Source organism: Podarcis filfolensis (genome assembly GCF_964270895.1).
Source record: "Podarcis filfolensis genome assembly, chromosome: 6".
Classification (NCBI taxonomy): Eukaryota; Metazoa; Chordata; class Lepidosauria; order Squamata; family Lacertidae; genus Podarcis; species Podarcis filfolensis.
The window spans coordinates 62,799,472-62,819,602 of record NC_139609.1 but is presented as its reverse complement, the minus strand read 5'-3'; the positions used below and the strand labels follow the sequence as shown (position 1 = coordinate 62,819,602).

Sequence of the window (20,131 nt, the reverse complement as noted above, 5' to 3'; positions counted from 1 at the left end):
TCAGGGTAAACTGCAATGTAGTGAAGATGGAGACAAATGGGAAAGGGTTCCCAGAAGCAAAACTCTATGCTTTTTTTCTTAAAAAATGTTTAGGAGTACTCCAATTTTCCTACTCATATTGAAATACTGCCCCTCAATGAGGCCAAACATAGATTCACAAAATGTTTAGGGGTATGCGTACCCCTGCGTCCCCCCAGAAAAAAAGCACTGGCGAAACTGATGCAGAAGTGGTGAAGAGCATTAGGCAGGTGTTGCCTGAAGCAGATGTGTGACAAAATGTGGAGGAAGGGCAGAATAGAAATAGAATAATAAGAAAGTTGCAGGCCACCCACAATCTCTTAGCAGAATGAGATTCCAGGGGGTTCCAGGTACTTTACTCAGGGTCCGTGTCTCCTTTTGGAAATGAGGCGCAGCTGAGACTATGGTCTTTTTATGTTATATGGTTTATTCAGAAATCTATACAACCTGAGCCTACAATGGAGGAGTTCATAGTGTCAGCACTCCAAGAGGGTCTTGTTTTTCCCAGAGGTGCACCCTAGGGTAGGAATCAAGCACAGCTGCAGCTGACTGCTGCTTTGTGTTTCAATCACATAACTCCTAACTCACATTGCTTCCAACACTAACCTCTCTAAGCTCTGGCTTTATCATCTAACTGAGTTGAGGAAGGTGGCCCCAACCATCTGCCATCTCATACCAAGGCCCTCTGATCCTTTGTCCTCTTAATTGCTCATCCCCCCAGGCTGAGAAAGTTAGCCTAGCTTAATTAGCTTTTAACATTTGCTGATTCCAGGGGTTAAAAGTGTCTGGCACACAGCTTAAAACACAGTGCTCTGGCCTCCAGTTTTAACGCTCCAAGCCTTGATTAAATTCTAACACCTACTGGACCCAAGAGTTTAGGGTGTCTAACACCCACAAATTCCTCATAGTAATAAAGAGGAAAGCTGACACGTGGAAAGACATCTCCCTTTCACACTGGGTTGCTGGAAAAAATGGGGCTGTGCAGCTTAGTGTTTTTCCCTGTTGGATGGATACAAGTATGACTTGGGGAGATGAAGGCTATGTACACACTAGTAGCTTAAAATACAGCAAGGTCAACACTCCACCACTGTGTTTCAAGTCTATTTGCATGCTGCTGTACACACCAGAGAGGGGGCTGGGATGTCTTCGCCAGATGAGCATTCCCTGTTTGATTTCCCCATCACTATTTGTGAAGCTATCATACACTGTCATCCATGTATATACCGTGGCTGTCTCAAATGTACACACGTCAGCTTTACTGCGAAATGAATGTGGCTTATGGTTTTGGATTGAAGCTGGCTTGAGGGAAAACACATCAAATGGCAGTATTTCTCAAGAAAGTTGACAAGACTGAGGTGACCTGATAGAAGTTCATAAAATTACTCAGGCCCTGGAGGAAATGGACAAAGTAAAGTTTCTCTCTCTCTCTCTCTCTCTCTCTCTCTCTCTCTCTCTCTCTCTCATAACTTGTGGACAACCAATGATGCCGAATGTTAGAAGATTCAGGACAGATAAAGTACTTGTTCACACAGCACATAGTCAAAGTATGGAGCTCATTCTGTCCTGTATGCCATATCTGCACATGGCTGATAGAATCAAAAGAGAAGTGGATTAGAAGCTTACGATGTCTTCAGGTAAATCCTGCCATTTTAATCTCCTGGGTCCCATAATCTGAAAAACGCTTTCCCATTTTACCACCTTTCTATTTTTTGCCCTGAACTTCCCATGCCCCTTTTGGGATCCCATCATAGGACTCTTCTCTCATTGGCTGGAGGAGGATTTAGTGGGTACTTAAACATCAGGTGCTTCTTTGAAGAGGCTTTTGCAATTTTAAAACTCCATCAGAGAGTGTGAAATTTTCTCAGGAAGCTCCCCCAATCATCCCTGCTCTTTAGCAAGCCTTAGGAGGTTTGCTGTTTTCTTTCACTTATAAATACCATACCGTCTGCTTCTGAACTGTAACAAGGGGGAAGCCTCTAGAAGTCCTCCACTGTTTTTTGAGAGACGTGCTCACCTCTTTTGCTTCACAATGGGGAACATGGATGGAAAGTCTGTTGAGGAACTGAGCGCCACCGAGTGCCACCAGTGGTACAAGAAGTTCATGACGGAGTGTCCCTCCGGTCAGCTGACCTTACATGAGTTCAAGCAGTTTTTTGGCTTGAAAAACCTGACTCCAGCATCAAATGAATACATCGAGCAGATGTTTGAAACATTCGACTTTAATAAGGTGGGTATTCAGCTGCGGTCAGACAACATTCTGTTTACATATGTAATGTCCATACATATAAGAACATATGCTTCTTATCTAAAATACTATGAAATAACATCTATGAATAATCCTCATGGTGTTGATCTTTGCCGTTTATACTTTGCTTGATATAGAACAGTAATTTCTATTATGATATTGCACACTTTCTATTTTTTTTTAATGGAATGTGCCTTTCTCAGTTTTGAATTGCTGCTTGTGAACGTGCTATATGTGTTGGATCTTTTTCAGAAGTAGTCTGGTTATTATGGCTTGTTTAATCATTTACCTTTACTGCTGGGTTAGATGGAAATTTCAAAGCCTGCCATTTTCAAAGTCCTGCACCCAGAACCCTGTCACATGAGCATTTCTGAAGATTTGTAACAAAAAACTCTGTTACCTGCATCTGGAAAGCAAATTTCCTATTACTGCTGATGCTCTGAATATTCTGATCATGCAACACTCCTGAGGAGCTTCTAGTCTCATTTTAGTCTGGTGATCTTCTCCAAGCCTTTTTCGGGGGGAGCTGGAACATTGGTTACTGCTGCCCCATGAAAAATACTGCTATTCTGATTATATGCCGACAGTGACCTGTTTAACATCAGTGGAGTTGATACAGGGTCATCACATGTGGAGTGCTGGCAAACCAGGAGCAAAGCTGTATAAGAAGCTTTCAGGACCTAGGGGCATGTAAAGCTTATTTTCTAGGCAAAAGGCCCTAGGGTCAATTCCTGCTGTCATTCAGCATGTGTTAAGTATAGAATTGATCTGCAGATGTCAAAGGAGGCAGCCCTGTCTTTACTCTTAAGTCAGATGTGTTCTAGATCCGTTTAACAGGGGAGCTGTGAGGATCCCAAATCTTTTTCTAAGTGCCCCAAGTATTTATGGGTATAAAATGAATTTGAGGGAAATTGTGTTGTGGGGTGATCTGGGTTGGGGAAATCATTTAAGATGATTTCATCTGGAGATAATTTGGGGGATAATGAATGGGGTTTAGGCATGGTATGTTAAGGTGGGCTGTTGCTATTCATCTGTCCTCCTGTCTGGCAGGGAAGCACTGGATTCATGGCAGCAAAGGCATACCCTCTAACATTTCGCTGATGAAAATAGGGACATCCTATTTAATAATGATGATGATGTTATTATTTATAACCTGTCCATCTGACTGGGTTGTCTCAGCCACTCTGGGTGGCTTCCAACATATGTAAAAACATAACAAAACATTAAATATTAAAAACTTCCCTATACAGGGCAGCCTTCAGATGCCTTCTAAAGGTTGTGTAGTTACTTATTTCCTTGGCTCAGGGGTCGCATACTCACCAACATTTACCTGATGAAAATAAGGACATTCTACCATACCCTCCAATATTTCTCTGATGAAAATAGGAACATCCTAAGGAAAAGTGGGACGCTCCAAGATCAAATCAGAAACCGAAATGGCTTCTGTAAATGCACAACTGTCCCTGGAAAATAGGGACACTTGGCGGGTCTGCAAAGGTGCTCTTTCAGGGTGTCTCCAATGAGGTTTTTTAAAAAGCCTTGTCACTAATGAGGCTCTTTCAGTGGATAGCCAAAGACAAAATGAGAATTGCTATTATTTTATTATTTATTACTGTGTATACCACTTATATGCCAAAATGACATATAAGGACTGAACCAATAACTGAGCCAGAGAAGTGAAGGTTAGTTATAAAGGCATGGATTATGATCAGTTATTCTGCAGCTCATTAAATTCTGAACCACAGAGTCTGTAAGTCTTTTCTATACCTCTCTGCACCACCCTAGTTATTTTAGAAAAACGGGGCAAATATTTAGGACAAATATTAAATTATATAAACATCCCGTGCTTGCAGAAAGTCGTTTTTAATTATTAGAGAGTATTTTGTAAGAGAGAGAGAGAGAGAGAGAGCACACGAGAGAGAACTTTGTCTGAGAAGTATCATCAGAGACAATGGATAAAGAGGTTATTTACCGTAACTGACCCCAAATGCTTCATACCTGTGCAAGAAAGGCTCCCCCACATATTAGTCTTCCCACAGTTAGACTAAAAAGATGTAGAGTGTGAGAGTGATCCAGCCAAAATTGAGTACTTTATAGTCTTATTGATTTTACTGTAAAATACTTTAAGTAAGTGCTTAAGTTTCCTGCTGACATCACTATGCAACTAAAAGTGCCCAACTTTGGCTGAACCTGTGTGTGCACTTAAATGTGTGTTAAGTGTGCATCCTTGTGTTAATTATAAAAATTAAGTGTGTTTCTCTGTTAAAAGTGAGTGTTACGTGTGTGCTTGTGTGTTAAGTGTGTGTCTGGTGTGTGTGTGTGTGTGTTCCCTGTAGTCATTAAAAAAACCTTGCTGTTTGGCACTTAAGCAGTCATCCCTTGTGCATAGGTTAGTGTGATCATGTGTGTGTGGCTGTGTGTGTTTCTGGTTCTGTCCACTTTGGGGCCTGGCCCACAAACCTTTGGAATGCTACCCCCAATTACTTTCCACCAGAGGACCGTAGCTCTCTGCCTGAAAATGCATAACATCTATTCACTGTCCACAGTCATTTGAAAGTATTAGGATTTGAGGTATTTCATACTACAGAAGTCTACAGAACAAAACTGACCTTACTTCAACTACTTTAGGCTAAAGGGTGCTGCTAAGGACACATGATATCAGAGATGCTGAACCAAAGTTCTGCCTTCCACCTCTCATTGTCTCCAGCCACTATGGCTAGTTGTCAAGGCTAACAGGAGCTATAGTCCAACAATAGCTAGAGGGCCGCAGGTTCCCCATCTTCGTATAATATTTCCTGTCAAGGAGACCTGCTATTTAGTTTCAACAATTGGGGAATGTCCCAGGAAGACAATGTTTTGTTCCATCTGCCTCCCATGAAAAGTCACCCCAAATGAAAATTATTCCAGACTTTCTCTTTAGGCCCTCAATTGAGTTTTAACTTCAAAGCAAAAAGTTACACAGGCAAAATGATTAAATGATATATTGTCTTGTTTTTGTTGTGGTAAGAGCTAGTCAGACATTGCTTCTAATAAAAACAGATTTTAATAATGACATTTCAATTTGGAAAAATGGTTCCATCCATTTCACCTTGTGGTACAGAGCTCAGAATTATCAGTTACAAATATTCAAACCGACAATGATAATTTTGTTTAAAATAATGCCCTTATCAGTAAATTCCTGCTTCAGTTTTCACCAAAAGCAACAATAAATTTTTAATCAGGCATTTGTTCTACTTGTGTCTAAGTAGAGATGGATGAGACATTTCATTCTGTTTTCATTTTAATTTGCACCTAGCTAATTTGCACTTTCTAAATGTGCATATTAGGACAAAAGCATGCTAAAAGGCTGAAGAATTTTCAGGTGAATGTTAAAAAAAGTGCAACTAATGTGGAAATGTGGCAAATTGAATTTAAGATTTTTTTAAAAAAAATGAGAAACTGAAACTGACAGATTTGTCCATATCTAGGAACAGGCAAATCTGTTAGTCTCTATTTCTCTCGGTTCCTCCTCTTTACAATCTTAAATTCTATTCTCCAGATTTCCATATAAGTTTGTGATTTAAAAAAAAATTCTCAGGAAAATTCATCAGTGCAGATTTCTCTTCAGATACATTTGTTTTTATGCAATTTTGCCTATTAAAAATAGCGATTTCCCCAATATAATCCATTATTACAAAGCAATTTCCTCTAATATAATGCATTTTTGTATGTCATTTTCACAGATACATTAATTTTTATTTCGTCCTAATATATGCATTTTTATACTGCACTGGAAAATTCAGAGAATTTTCAGTTCTTGTATTGTTTCAGTCAGTGCAAATTAGGTAGATTCACCTTTAAATGCAAATTGAATTGCATTTCTCCTCCATCTCTGTTCATCTCTACATGTGAGCAAACATGTGAAGGTGAGGAGGGCGGATTCTGCTAAGCCTCACCTTTCTACTATGTCACAATCCTCTGGTTTACAGCCCTTGTGAGTTTGAGGTACATGGTCTGAAATAGGGAGCTTCAGCAATTTATGAAGGTTCCCTGTGTGATATAGAACCCAGCGCAATCATTTGGGGAATTTTTGTTTCAGCAGAGCGCTTTTCTTAAATTGCAGGACTTCATTTGGAAATGAAACAGGTTAATATCCCGTTTTGTATCCAACATTTGGCATTTTGCTTTTTTTTTGGTAATGGTCTCCATTATTCTTGACAACAACTATATATCTTACAGGACCAATAATAATTTACAAATGGCCAAAATTTCTCACTCACCCTCTGCATATCTGAGAATTTATGTATGCACTGAATTGAGTATTCAGGACTATCTAATCAACAGTGTTTGATAAAACTTTCATTAGATGCTATCACTTACAACTACCAAATTGAGCAAGAATTTGTGGAATAGAGCTTTGGCTTGACTTGTTGTATAATGGGTCAAACTAATGCCTTCTAAGAAGCATGATCTTAAGCATATTTATATACTGTAGAAGTCCCACACAGTTCAAAGGGACATAATCTCTGTTGGTACATTTAAGACTACAACCATAATTCCATATCAGGTTATTTGTGTTTATGATTAAAGGATGCACGACTTGGTCTTTATTAATTTAATGAACTCCTAGGATTTGATGGATTAAGGAAGTGGTTGTGCAGAGTCATTGAACACACATCCATGTGAATTTAGTTTTCATCCATGATTTCCTCAATGGATGTCTGCAGACTTTTCATGTTCTTAAAGTTCATTGAAATAAATTGAACATAAAATGTATAGCTGGTTATAAAACAGTACAATCCCATTATTTTGAGAGAAGTTACAATGGAAATTCTTGGAGGCAAGGGATAGACAGTTGATCAAAATCAAGATTTGTTTCCTGTTCTTGCATAAGAATTAATCATGAATGACAGTGGTTGAAATGAGAAAATAACCAGCTTTTTCCATATGAATGCTTCCTCATGCAGTGACACCTGCCCAACCATCTTTACCCTGTGATTAAACATTTGCACTCTGCCTGCATTGCCACGTGCAGTAATTTAATTATGCCTTCAGCATGGGGCAGTTTCATAACCATAGGTCCAGCCTCCTACTCACAACGTCATAGGAATAATCAGCCTTGCAACTCACATTTAGAGTTACCAGATCTTTTAATCTTCAGGCCTTGCCAAAGCAAAAATCCCATATAAAGCAAGACTTGATTTCTCAATGAGTCTTTAAGATAAGAGAGAATTATGATGATGATGATGATGATGATGAAGAAGAAATAGTAATTATTATTATTATTATTATTATTATTATTATTATTATTATTATTTGTACCCTGCCTATCTGGCTGGGTTTTCCCAGCCACTCTGGGCGGCTTCCAACAAAATATTAAAATACAATAATACATCACACATTAAAAGCTTCCCTAAACAGGGCTGCCTTCAGATGTCTTCTAAAAGTTAGATAGTTGTTTATTTCCTTGACATCTGATGAGAGGGCATTCTACTGGGCAGGCGCCACTACTGAGAAGGCCCTCTGCCTTGTTCCCTGTAACTTTGCTTCTCGCAGTGAGGGAACCGCTAGAAGGCCCTCAGTGCTGGACCTTGTGAAAGACACGACTAACATGCATACTCAAACATGGATATTTGTATGAAAACAAATTCCAGGGCTTTTAATTTACTTCTTACCAATAACTGCCGACTTAGGTTTCTGTTAGCAAAAGTTTTGTTTCTCCCTTTCAACAGATTAAAAGAAGAAAATGCAAGAAGTGTGCCAGGTTGACCAAAAATAAACTAAATAAACTTTTAAAGTGGGATCCAGAGCTGCTTTGTGCTTGGCCCAGTGGGATTTTTTTACCCTTCTCCTTCATGAACAGCAGATGCCACCCCCATGCCATACCACCAACTTATTTTGAAAGTCTCCTTGCTTGCAAATGTAGCTATGACATGTGGGATAAAGAACTGCTGTTTGAGCAACGCAAGTTGAAAGCCCCCTTGAGCTTGTGCAATTTAGCTGCATGGTTCTTTGAATCCCAGCCATGATGAATAAATCAACATGCAGGAAATCCAATCCGGTAATTGGGTTCAATGTTGTTAAACCTAATCTGACTTTTGCGCCTGTAGAATAAATCAGATTAGCTGTTTGTGATCCAGAGGGAAATAGTTTGAGTTGCTGTAAGAGAACATCCCACGGGAATCTATATTCCCCTTCAAATTGTACTGTTCTGTCATTGAAGCATAGAGATGAAACCGTACAGCTATCTAGTGTAGTGGTTGTTGTTGTTTTCATTTGTTTAGTTTTTAGCAGGTCCATACAGACATGATTTGAGCAGACTATTCCAGAATTTCCGAAGCAGCACCTGCACTTACATCTTAGGTATAATGCATGCAAACGTACATTGATCCTGACACATAGCTTCTTAAAAAGCACCTTGAAAGTCCTGGCCAAGACGTGAATCTCTAGGTAGCATGGCAACAGACAATCACAAAACAAAATGAAGCACAAGGACGAAGATACAGATAATCAGGGCTCAAAATGAAATTAATCTCCATGGAGACAAATCTGGACAAATAATTTGGCTTGTCAAGTTCTTCTTGCCAAGGATTGCAGCCTTAGGTTTCGGTTAGCAAATGTATATACATTTGAGATCTGCACAAAAGTCGCAGCCGCATGAATTTCAAAAGCACAGTTCTCTAGCATCCATCTATAGATTCCAGATTGACATTGTGTTCCAAAATGCCATTGTACCAGTGATATTTAGCAGTGAATGGACGTATGGAACAGATTCAGCACAGAGGATCCTGCACTTCTTCTTTTTTTTCATTTTCCACTGCAGAAAAACTTGAAGAAATATGTAAATACAATAAATCTATTTGTTATTTTGGAAGGTTTTTGTCCACCAGGGTCCCCCACCCCACCCCCTTTTTACATCAGCTGTTTTGTAGTAGAAATACAATCATTCCCTTAACTTTGCAGTGATTTGTCAACATTATTTTCACAGCAGCTTGAGAATCACAGAGGTACAGACAATATACATAAGCAGTCAATGAGCCCATGAAAGGCAGATCTCTAGGAAATCTTTGTTCCTATATAAAAGGAGGACACTAGAAATTAGGTTCATCTGAGGTGGCAAAACCATCTGATGCTTCATTCTTTTGGTGTGGTGCTAAATTGCGTGTTTTGAGACATCGCTGGTAGTTGATGTCTAAAAGTACCACCTCTTTTATCTCCCAACTCTTCAGAGGAACTGTGAAAAGCAGCAAGCAGTGATCTTTCTATTTGTCTGACAGCATCGTAAAATTCATATAAACAAAAACCATGTGGAAAAGGCTGCCATACACAAGATCAGCTTTCAGCTTAATTCACTGGAGAACTGGTGCTTGTGACCTAAGGGACCCCATTTCAGTTCCTTTTCCTACTCTAAATGTTCTGTGTAATGCTGCAAGCATTGACTAATATCTCTGTCCGGCTTTAAAGCAGGGTTGTAATTGCACTTGCATTACAAAAGTTGAGCTACGTATTTGATTGTAACAGAAACAGTGCCTATGGGAAGCAATATAAATATTATAAAGTAGGTGTGCAGAAAAAAGACCACGGATGAATGGTAGGATTAGGCTAAGGTCTCTAAGAGTGTGTTTTGGTAAGAGCAGTTCTCTTTGATGATTTTCATTGCAAATGTATTTTGCCAGGCTGTTTGTGTGCACCCTGTGGTTGATCCAATGTTTAAGGCACAAAAACATTCAGCAAGAATGGCTATGGCTTACTCATAGCATCTGACAAGCTGACTCTTGTGTTTCAACAGGATGGCTACATTGATTTTATGGAGTATGTGGCAGCTCTAAGCTTGGTCCTGAAGGGAAAAGTGGAACAGAAGCTGAGATGGTACTTCAAACTGTATGATGTGGACGGAAACGGCTGTATTGACAGGGATGAGTTGCTAAACATCATTAAGGTGAGTTATTTTCCTTGGCCGATTGTTGTATTGATGGTGTTTGGCAGACATTTGTGGAAGATTCCATGACACAGTTGCCCTTTACTGCTTCAATACAGGAGGCAACCATTTTGCACGTGTCCAACTGACACATGACCACTGACATGTGGGGGCCTAAAGAGGGCAGGGTGGGGGTGGCCGTAATGGGGCAAAGCGGACTTATGTGTCCTCCACTGATGCACATAGGGGCCATGGGGGGGGGGAGTGATCCATCTACTGTATGCAAATACATAACTTTGCAGCTTGAGCTCATTAAATGTTCTCCATCTCAATTTCCTGCAGGCGATTCGCACCATCAACCCATGTCATGAAGTAATGACAGCTGAGGAATTCACAAACATGGTGTTTGATAAAATCGATATAAATGGAGATGGTAAGAATTTCTCTATGCACTCCAAGGTGTGGCCTGACATTTATAGGCCAAAAATATAGACTGGGACCTACCAGTGTGTGGTCATAGGACTCTTGTCTGAAGGTTTCAGTTTGCACTAGAGAAAATTCAGTGCAGGAGGGATGGCTGCCAGTGTTACATGCCAAAACTGATCAAAGAGAGGTGGGGTACTACCTCGCATTTCTTTGGTAGGAAGAAATTAATTAACTAAATAAATAAATAAGACTACTTCTTTTCTGTTGGCCCTCTGACCATTATGCTTTTAAGGCAGACATAACTGACATTCCATTCCAAACATTCCACTTCCTTTTCTGAATCTTTGAAACTATTCCCCCCTCACACTGCACTGCAAGTTGGTCCTAAGAAATGCAACAAAATGTTAATGTGAGAGGGGAACAAAACTCCAATGCAGGTCTATGGAAAGACTGTGGAAAAGTCAGTTAACTAAGCCTGAGGTCTGCAAATCATGTACTCCACTGAGATGCTTAAGACATTTTGCTTATTCAGGAGAAGAAGTAATTTAATCAGGGTTGAGATTAGTCAAAAAGAGAGAAATCAATTGAGTAGAGAGATTTTAAATAGGAATTTAAAGGGGTGAAGATAACGGATTCAGATCTGATATGCTACAGACCTTGAAAGTAGGTTGATCAGCTATTGTGACATTGATGTAAGGAAAGGGTAGGTTCTCTCTTCTTTGGATGTGAAACAAAATCCTGCAACTCCGACTTGGGCAGAAATGGTGGGCATGATGCAGAAATAGCCAATTCGGTTTCCATGTCATCCCTTTGAAAATCAGATACCACACCATCCATTACATTAGGCTATACAGTACATGAATTGAGACCTTTTGTGTTTTTGTAGGTGAGCTGTCTCTGGAGGAGTTCATGGACGGAGTACAGAAAGATGAGGTTCTACTTGACATCCTGACCCGTAGCCTGGACCTGACGCACATTGTTCGAATGATCCAGAATGATGGAAAGAATCCTGAGGAAGCAGCAGGAGCTGCTGAATAGACAGATTTGAATTTTTCAAGGGGAAAGGAAAAATGCTAAATATATGTAACACTGCATAAACAAAAATCAGGGATACAAATTGGACAGGGGTCCAGGGGACTCTGTTTTAGAATAGTACAGTACCCTAAAGAGAAAAAAAGTATCAGCTTTTAACCTTTTTCTGTGTAATCAGAAGACGTCATCTGTTGTGATCACAATGAATAATAGTTACTGGTACTTAAGATGTCCAGGTTGCTTGGGAAGTAGAGGCAACTGGCAACACATCTGCTGAAGGGAATGTGTTAAAATGTAAAAAGAAGATGCTTTGTTGGCTGTACCCTCCAGGATCAGTGTCAGTAGAGGAGGCCAGCATGATGGAAATTTCTGAATGGTGCCACAAGGATCCCAGTGCCATCTTAACTGCCTCCGAAGGCTGTACGTTCTAGTGAGGGATATAATCTAGCTGGGAGAGAGCTGGATCAAGTAAGACTGAAAAATATAACTTGAAAAATGCCTAGGTGCTGACCTCCTTAGATGCAGTGGAGCTCAATGATATCCAAGATCTTCTACGCATTCCTGAGAATCTAAACTTGGTTCCACTGAAGTCAGAGACCAAAGTCTCATGGAATCAAATGGTTCTAGGGTCTAGTGATGACCCTTTCTGTATGTCAGACTTTACATAATTGTTTTGGTCCCATCAATGGCAAGTGGGAGCCTGGAAAATGCAAGCAAGGCACATAATGATTTGCCCCCAAATCAAAAGAAACACAAAATAACTCACGTGTTATTTTAGTGAACCAGGCTGGTTGCCATTCAGTCTTTCAAAAATATATTTCTCAGAATTCTGCTTCCAGTCTGATGCAGAGTTCTGCATAAGTGATAGTTGCAAAGATTTGCAGATAAGGTTTGGGCCAATAAAAATATTATATCTCTCTTTTGTTTGGAAATCATCAGGCAAAACTAAATATTTAGCTATTTCAGTTAAGAAAATTGAGACAGTTTTAGAATGTGTCTGAAGCAAACGGGCACTAAAATTCAGCCATACAGATAAAAGCCCTGGAGGCTTAATTCCTTCACAAAAGTGAAGCCACATTTACTTAGGATATCTGTATTAATGATACAGTTTGAACACACCTTCAGAAAGTATCCAACGTTAATTTTAGTAAAGAAGATTTTGAAATTTGTTTAACTTTGTTTGGAAAATGTTTATATATTTTTTGCAAAGAGAAACAAAATGTAAGCACCAGTATACACACTTACATAGACTGGTTACACACTTGATAAAATGGTTCGTTGTCAAAATGACCCTGATTAGTGCTGATCAGATTTCACAAAATATTTGTGGCGGGGCGGGGGGGCAAGCTGTGCTGAGTTTGGCTTGAGGCCACTGGCCAGCCATTTCAGCATGGGACACTATGGCTACAAGACATTTGCACAAAATGAATCAAGACTGGATATCTCAAGAAGAATGGGCCCAAACGCTCCCTCCACACACACTTCCTGAAACAGCTAAGGACCAAGCGTGCATTTCACAGGGTTTGATAGTAGTACCATTTTTGTGGGGGAAATTGCAACCCTTCAAGCAACAGTCATAAAAGATGCAATGGGATGTGAAAAGTATTTCAAGACAGTTGCTCAGAGTCAGAAATACACAATCTTGTCTGCATTCATTGATGAGATTCATAGTAATGGTGACACTGTTCATGTTTTAAAAATCTCAGGCCCCAATGCCAGAGCTAGAGAAACTGAAAAACAATACCACTGACAACAGTGTTATTTTCTCCCTCTTCCTTTCAAGTATTCAGCATGTGCCTTTAAACATGTACCAGCCTAATGAAAGCAGTTTCTGTGAGAGCCTCTTGTCGTTGCAGGAAGAATCTCTAAATGGCAACGCTGACATATTATGGCTCAAGAGGTTCTAGTAGAATATTTTCTGTATGTAACAAGAGCATAAGCTTCTTTTTTATTTGCTGGTCTTGACAGATTGTAAAATAATAGCTATTTTTGTAAATTTAGAAAGGGTGGTTTTTTTTAATAGGCATTCGTGCTACCTGCATTATTCTCTGACAAGTGAATATATAAGGCTGCAGTCCATTACATGCTTATTTGGAAGAAGCTCAAATGAACTCTATGGGACTTCACTTCTGAAATAGATTTCTATAGAATTATACTGTTAGAGTGCGATTTGTAGCATAGAGGATTTTTTTGACTATTTTATTGCACAAGATCACATTAACCAAATACCTGCAAAAAGAAAATTAAAAAACCTTTCCTTTGGTAGGATTTATTTTATTTTTTTAACTACAAGCTGAGCTTTTAAAATGCTGGTACATCTTCACATAATCAAGGTGGCCAAAATTTTTAGGTCCATTATGACTTATTATAAGAATTGAATGATAAAAAGATAAGGCTTTGTATTATGGTCAAGAGACATACATTACAATTTTCCATAAGAAAGCTGCACTTTAACTCCAATGATCACACATTTTCCTGAAAACACAAATAGCTCCGTGTTGATTATTGTTTGTTCCACTGATGAAAGTGGATTATATATTTTATGAGTGTCATTAGCTCAATCACGCATATGGCTGTGATGTTTTGCAGGAACTCTGCAATATGTTCAGGTCCTCCGTATCTCTACATCCCTGCCCATTTCCATAACTACACACTCCCTATCACTGTTAGTGATTACTAAATTAATTTCCCCCTCACCTGACAGGGACAGGAGACAGGTATGAGAGAGAGTCAGGTGACACTGGAAGCAATAACTTTATCAGCTTTTATCTATTGCACATTAGACATTTTCCATGTACACACTCTTTTTTATTTTCTGAAAATGTATATTTCCGTTCAAATGTAAACTTGTAAGTTTTATACTTTGGCTGTTACAATGTAATCAAAGGGCAAATTAAAGATAGTATTTTACAAAATCAGCTTTCTTTGGTATTTTTATTTACCTGTTTGAATAAATGCGTATCTGTATCTTAGTTTTCCAGAGTGCTTGGCTTTAAAGAAAGATAGTTGCTGCTGCTGCAGCAAACGAATGAGTTTCAGAACCCATGCAGGGCATAATAACGCCTCTTTGCAGTCATATGCCCAAATGTGAAAGAGATTCAGGATTTCTACCAATCAACAGCTAGACTGTAATGCAAGCAAAGATAAAAGAGGAATCCCTAGTATATCACATATCTGTGTTGTGCTATTCTGCGTCCCCATATGTGGTTGGACTACAATTCCCATCACCCTAAGCTGGGCTGGGGACCCAGGTTGAAGAACACTTGTTCTAGGCAACTGCTGTTTCCGTCATCACACGTACAACTGCTCACTCAGGTGCAGAGCTAGACTTACCATGAAACAAGAATGAGATTCTAGTGGAGACAGCATTCTTTCTGTGTGTTTCATTAAAAACCATCTCCCATCCAGAATGTGGGTGGAGATGTGAGACTTATTTTGGCGTTGCGCTCATGCAAAAAATAAATAAAAAGTTACTCAGTCTATGATGAAGAGAGGAAATTGACTTGTTTTTCATCTGATGAATTTTAAAGGTGAGTGCACAGAACACATTCCACCTCTGGATCTGAATGTACTCTGTGTCAGTATCTGAGCATGAGCAACAAGCTCACAAACAAGAAGTTATTTATTTGGGAAATGAAAAAAGAAAGGCAAAAACAGAGATATTTCACAGATCAAATACTGTAGCCTGTCTGTTTTGTGTAGTCACTGGTTGTAAATGATACAGACCGGAATTAAGAGTGTAAGAGAAAAGGTTCTGTTCTTTGAAAACCTTCTTGGTTGTTGCTGCTCTTGCCAGTTCTTCATCTGAGAACTGGTCTCCAGGAAGCAATTAAATTCCCAGGTCCAATTTCTCATCAACATTATTCAAAATAAATTAATGAAGATTAATTACTACTTAGCGTAACTTAGATGCTTTTATAGTCATGCAAGCAACTGCTTGGTAGCTAAAGAGCGAAAAAATTGCTCTCTTCCCCCATTTCCTGGCATGTATGTGTACTTGTTGAATAGAGCCTAACCTGGTGTGGTGAAATAATCCAAGGACATGATAGGCCTGCTAAATCCAAATCTGTGATTCTGGCTGCATACACAGCATATATTTAAAGCACATTTAAAGCATATCCCCACCCACCCAAAGAATCCTGGGAACTGGGTGGAATCCATAAAGTGTCATCAGTGCAAGGATTTATCCTGGTTCAATGGAATGTTCCCCCCTTCCCCTGTGCACCCCCTAAAACAGTTCTGGGAGTTTCCCCAAGGCAGTGGAGCAGATTGGGAAGGGTGCAAGGTATGTGGTGGGTGAGGGCAAGAGTCCCATTGTGCAAGCAGAAATCTTTGCACTGATGGAACATGCTATTTGAACACTGCCCTGTAGCTTATACCTCACAGACCTACAACTCCCAGCACCCTTAGTAAAACTACAGTTCTCAGGATCCTTTTTGGGGGGTGTATTCAAATGTATGGTCTGTACGCAGCCACTCCTGCTGCCCCTAGCTTCCAGATAAATAGGGTTGGTCACATAACTGTGATGAGAAAAGGATGGAAAGGATAAACGGCTGGTGTGGTGACGACCACAAAGTTGTTTTCAAAGAGCACGAATTCTCTAGGTCTCCACTTCATGCAGCAAAAGTGTTGTGGGACCATGCTTTTAGTCACACGCGCATGGTGCACAATCAGGGTTTCAGGATCTAGAGATGCCTCTGCACAGCAGGACTTTTTTATCATATAAAGTGCAAGAGAAATCCACCAGTGCCCTTTTAATTCTGCTTGGCCCTAGTTTACATTTGGGGAAAAGAAAATGCAGATGATGGGAGGGGAGAGTGCTCTGGTGCTCTTGTTCCTCTTGCTTGTTTCCCACAGACCTCTGGCTGTCCATTGTAAGAACAGGATGCTTCAGATGGGCCATTGGCCTGATCCAGCAGGCTCTTCCTATGTTGTCAGGATTTGCCACCCTGTTTATGCTACCCATATGGCTTAATTAGACCTGTTGCTTTCAGTAGATTCAAGGCTGTCAAGCTCTTCAATGCAGACTGGGGCGTGGAGTGGGAGAGGCATGAGAGAGGAGAGGGAGACTTCCAGGGCTTTGGAAGCCATTTTGACTAAGATATTCAGGAATGGAATTCAGGGCAGGCCCTGTCTACCTAGTTATTTTAAAGGGTGAGCCCTATTTACTTAATTATTATTATCTTGGGGTCTCTCAAATCCGTATGAAGGGCGGAGCATACTTAAAATAAATTTGTGAGTGTTTTTAATTATAACTGTTGTTTCCGGAATATAATAGAAATAGTGAGTCAGGAATTCCATTTCCTATCCGGCTGCCCTGCTGAGTCTCTTCCCCTTGTTGGGAAGTAAAATATAGCAATGCTTGCAATAAGCTACCTGAATGAGGCAGGTAGCTTATTCTCCTTACAGATTCTTTTAGTAACTACTTATTGGTAAAGTAGATTACTTCCTTTCAGACTTTACTTCCTTCCTGTTTCTTTGCAAAGTTCCCTATGAGTAGGAGCTAGCTAGCATGTGCTGGTGTTAACTTACTGGCTCCACGCTGGCCGCATGTGAAACCTATACTTAGAATTGCTGGTTCAGTTGCTGGTTGAAAGGATAAACCTTACGTTTTCGTTATCCTTTCAGCCAGCAGGCTTTGCAACTGACAGTCTAATGGCCGGTTAAGGATCACATCAGACAGAGGACAATACTTGCCTGAAGGGAAACCATTTCCGGTTAGCGTACCTCAACAAAGATGGGGTTCTGCATGACAAAGTGTAAAGCCATGATGGCATAAAGGTTTTCATGATGGTTCGGGGTATTGGGAGACTATGATAATCAGTGTCAGATTTATGTTACAAGTTATAGCTTAGGGCCCCACTCTCTGGGGGCACCAATTTTTTTTTAAAGGAAAATAAAAACTGGATGTACATTTCCAAAATATAAGATAAAAAACGAAAACCATCTAACTTGACTGGAAGTGAGAGCTGGACCATAAAGAAGGCTGATCACCAAAGAATTGATGCTTTTGAATGATAGTGGTGGAGGAGACTCTTGAGAGTCCCATGGACTGCAACAAGATCAAACCTATTCATTCTGAAGGAAATCAGCCCTGAGTGCTCACTGGAAGGACAGATCCTGAAGCTGGGACTCCAATACTTTGGTCACCTCATGAGAAGAGAAGACTCCCTGGAAAAGACCCTAATGTTGGGAAAGATTGAGGGCACAAGGAGAAGGGGACGGCAGAGGGCGAGATGGTTGGACAGTGTTCTCAAAGCTACCAGCATGAGTCTGACCAAACTGCGGGAGGCAGTGGAAGACAGGAGTGCCTGGCGTGCTCTGGTCCATGGGGTCACGAAGAGTTGGGCACGGCTAAACAACAACAACAACAATTTTTTTAAAGCCATCCAAGTTGGTGACCAGTCATTCCCTCCTGGGGGAGTGAGGTTCGTAGTTTGACTATGTACTGCATGAAGATGTAGTTTCTTTTATCTGTCCTAAATCTTCCAATATTCAGCTTCATTGGATGCCCATGAATTCTAGCGTTATGAGAAAGGGAGAAAAACTTTTCACTATCCACTTTCTCCAACTTCTTGTGGCAACTATACTACTCCACAGATGTTTTTAGGATGGATACCATCACACATCTGGTACTTCATTGCCTTCCACTCAGACACATGCTAAATAAAGACAGACAATTCATTGAACTGCAGGGCAGTCACGATGTTAAAAAACTTCATTTATAATGGTTCATCAGCAACTGTGTTTTGATTAAAGGGTTGCCACATTGGTCCAGAGATAATATGGCATTGTGTTCAGTCATTGTGTTCTAGATCTAGCCAGGGGAGAATCATAGCAGCTATCAAAATCTAAAAATGCAAGACACTACAATCCACGACTTTTTTACAGGATTAGCAGAGTGCCCCTTAAGTCATATGAATCTCTAATGGAATTATGAACCTTTATAAACTACATTTCCTAACATTCCTTGGGACCAGCTATGCAAACTTAAGCATCAATATAAGTATATGATATAATTACATGTTCAAGTCTGTTATCTCAGACTCACCAATACCAATTTGTTCATTGCCAATTATAATGCAATATTAATGTGCATTCACCATTTTGTTAAGAGAGTAGAAACAGGAGGGAGAAGAATACAAGAACCAAAGCTTGTTTCTTGAGTACATGTGTTATATTTGGTAGCATGTGACAATTCAAATTTAGGCTGCAGTCCTAAATAGGAGCAAGACCTATTAAAACAGTGGGAGTTCCTTCTAAGTAGACATGAACAGGATTGGGCTGCAAGTAACAATTCCTAACCCAAAGTAGCTTTCCTGGGCCTGTTCACATAAAGGGCCTGGTGCCAAAACGCCAGTTCAGCCCAATTCTGCCCATACACGACTCAAGGAAATTTAACTCCTAGTATAGGTGTGAGCATCCTAGAATAGCTGTGTGTGTGTCCTACATTACTTTACATTGTTGATATAGGATTATAGGTGCTCCTATAGTTAAGGTAAGTTGAAAAAACTGTCAGCTTCTTATGTTCCCACACCCTATATTACAGTTTCCAGAATTTTTATAGAACTTGAATTTGAGTTGTGGAACCATAACTGGGAATGAGAATATTTTTTTTAAAAAAAAAAGAGAGATGATAAATCTGACTTTCTCCAAGCAAATTTGAGTTGGAATAATTGTCTTTGATTTCTCCTAATTTGTTTCAACTTCATTTTGCAGTAAATTGGGATTCTTTCTGAGTTTTATAAATCTAGCATGCCACCATCTGGCCATTGCTGTAGTTACACATTGTCTTAGCACTCTGCTATTGTGTAACTCCATCTTTTTAATGCAATAGAAATTATTTGTCAGACATAAAATGCATTTTAGTTCCCAAGAAGTTTTGTGAGGAGTATTATTGGAAGTATTGCAAAATTGGAGAAGGGGAAGGATGATTTGCTAAGAGATGTAAAGGCAATATAAAGTTAAGAAATGCATAAGAAGTGGTTAAAATGGTGGATCATCAGAGGTGCTGATGGAAGTCTAAAAAGATTGTATAAGTGATAAGTTTTGTGGTACATTTTATAATTTATATGTTAAAATCAATAAAAAAATTTTTTTAAAAAAAAATGCATTCTAGTTCCCTCCGGTAATATAATGAAACAAGAAGGGGTATGAGTGGGGGGCGGGGGGGGGGGCAGCAAGGAAGCAGAGTTCTGGGCCTTGATCTGGTAAGTGACAGGAGGTGATAATGGGACTTTCGAGTTTTATTACTCTTTGTGACAGATTCACAGAGGAAATCAGAGTTTGGGGGAAATAAAGTTCTGGAAAGATATTTCTTTCCTTTGATGGCATTCTTGTTTTATGCTAGTAGCTTAAATGGTAACCTTTATTCGCAAGGTTGTTTGCATTTCTAATTGAAAGCTTCAGGTTAAACTTCAGCCTGCGACAAGTCAACTGGAGATGTTTTTATAAAGCGTGTTTTACATGTTGAAAATATGCAGTTAGAAGTAAGCACCTCTGAATTCACCTGA

General features: G+C 39.7%; 1 protein-coding gene across 1 annotated transcript; it reads left to right on the top strand.

The window, feature by feature from the left end:
- The first annotated feature begins 1,509 nt into the window (after window positions 1-1,509).
- Window positions 1,510-14,500, top strand: GUCA1A (guanylate cyclase activator 1A). The gene is made up of 5 exons (XM_083619707.1): window positions 1,510-1,652; window positions 1,985-2,245; window positions 10,032-10,181; window positions 10,503-10,593; window positions 11,473-14,500. Exons 2-5 carry the CDS (start codon window positions 2,048-2,050, stop codon window positions 11,622-11,624), a joined length of 591 nt encoding a protein of 196 aa, XP_083475833.1. The 5' UTR covers window positions 1,510-1,652; window positions 1,985-2,047; the 3' UTR covers window positions 11,625-14,500.
- Window positions 14,501-20,131: the final 5,631 nt, after the last annotated feature.

What these genes read in the sequence shown, in the direction of transcription:
- GUCA1A (XM_083619707.1), top strand. Translation starts at nt 2,048, where the DNA reads ATGGGGAACATGGATGGAAAGTCTGTTGAGGAACTGAGCGCCACCGAG. An exon ending in AGTTGCTAAACATCATTAAG is followed by an intron (nt 10,182 to 10,502) that starts GTGAGTTATTTT and finishes AATTTCCTGCAG; the next exon opens with GCGATTCGCACCATCAACCC. An exon ending in AATCGATATAAATGGAGATG is followed by an intron (nt 10,594 to 11,472) that starts GTAAGAATTTCT and finishes GTGTTTTTGTAG; the next exon opens with GTGAGCTGTCTCTGGAGGAG.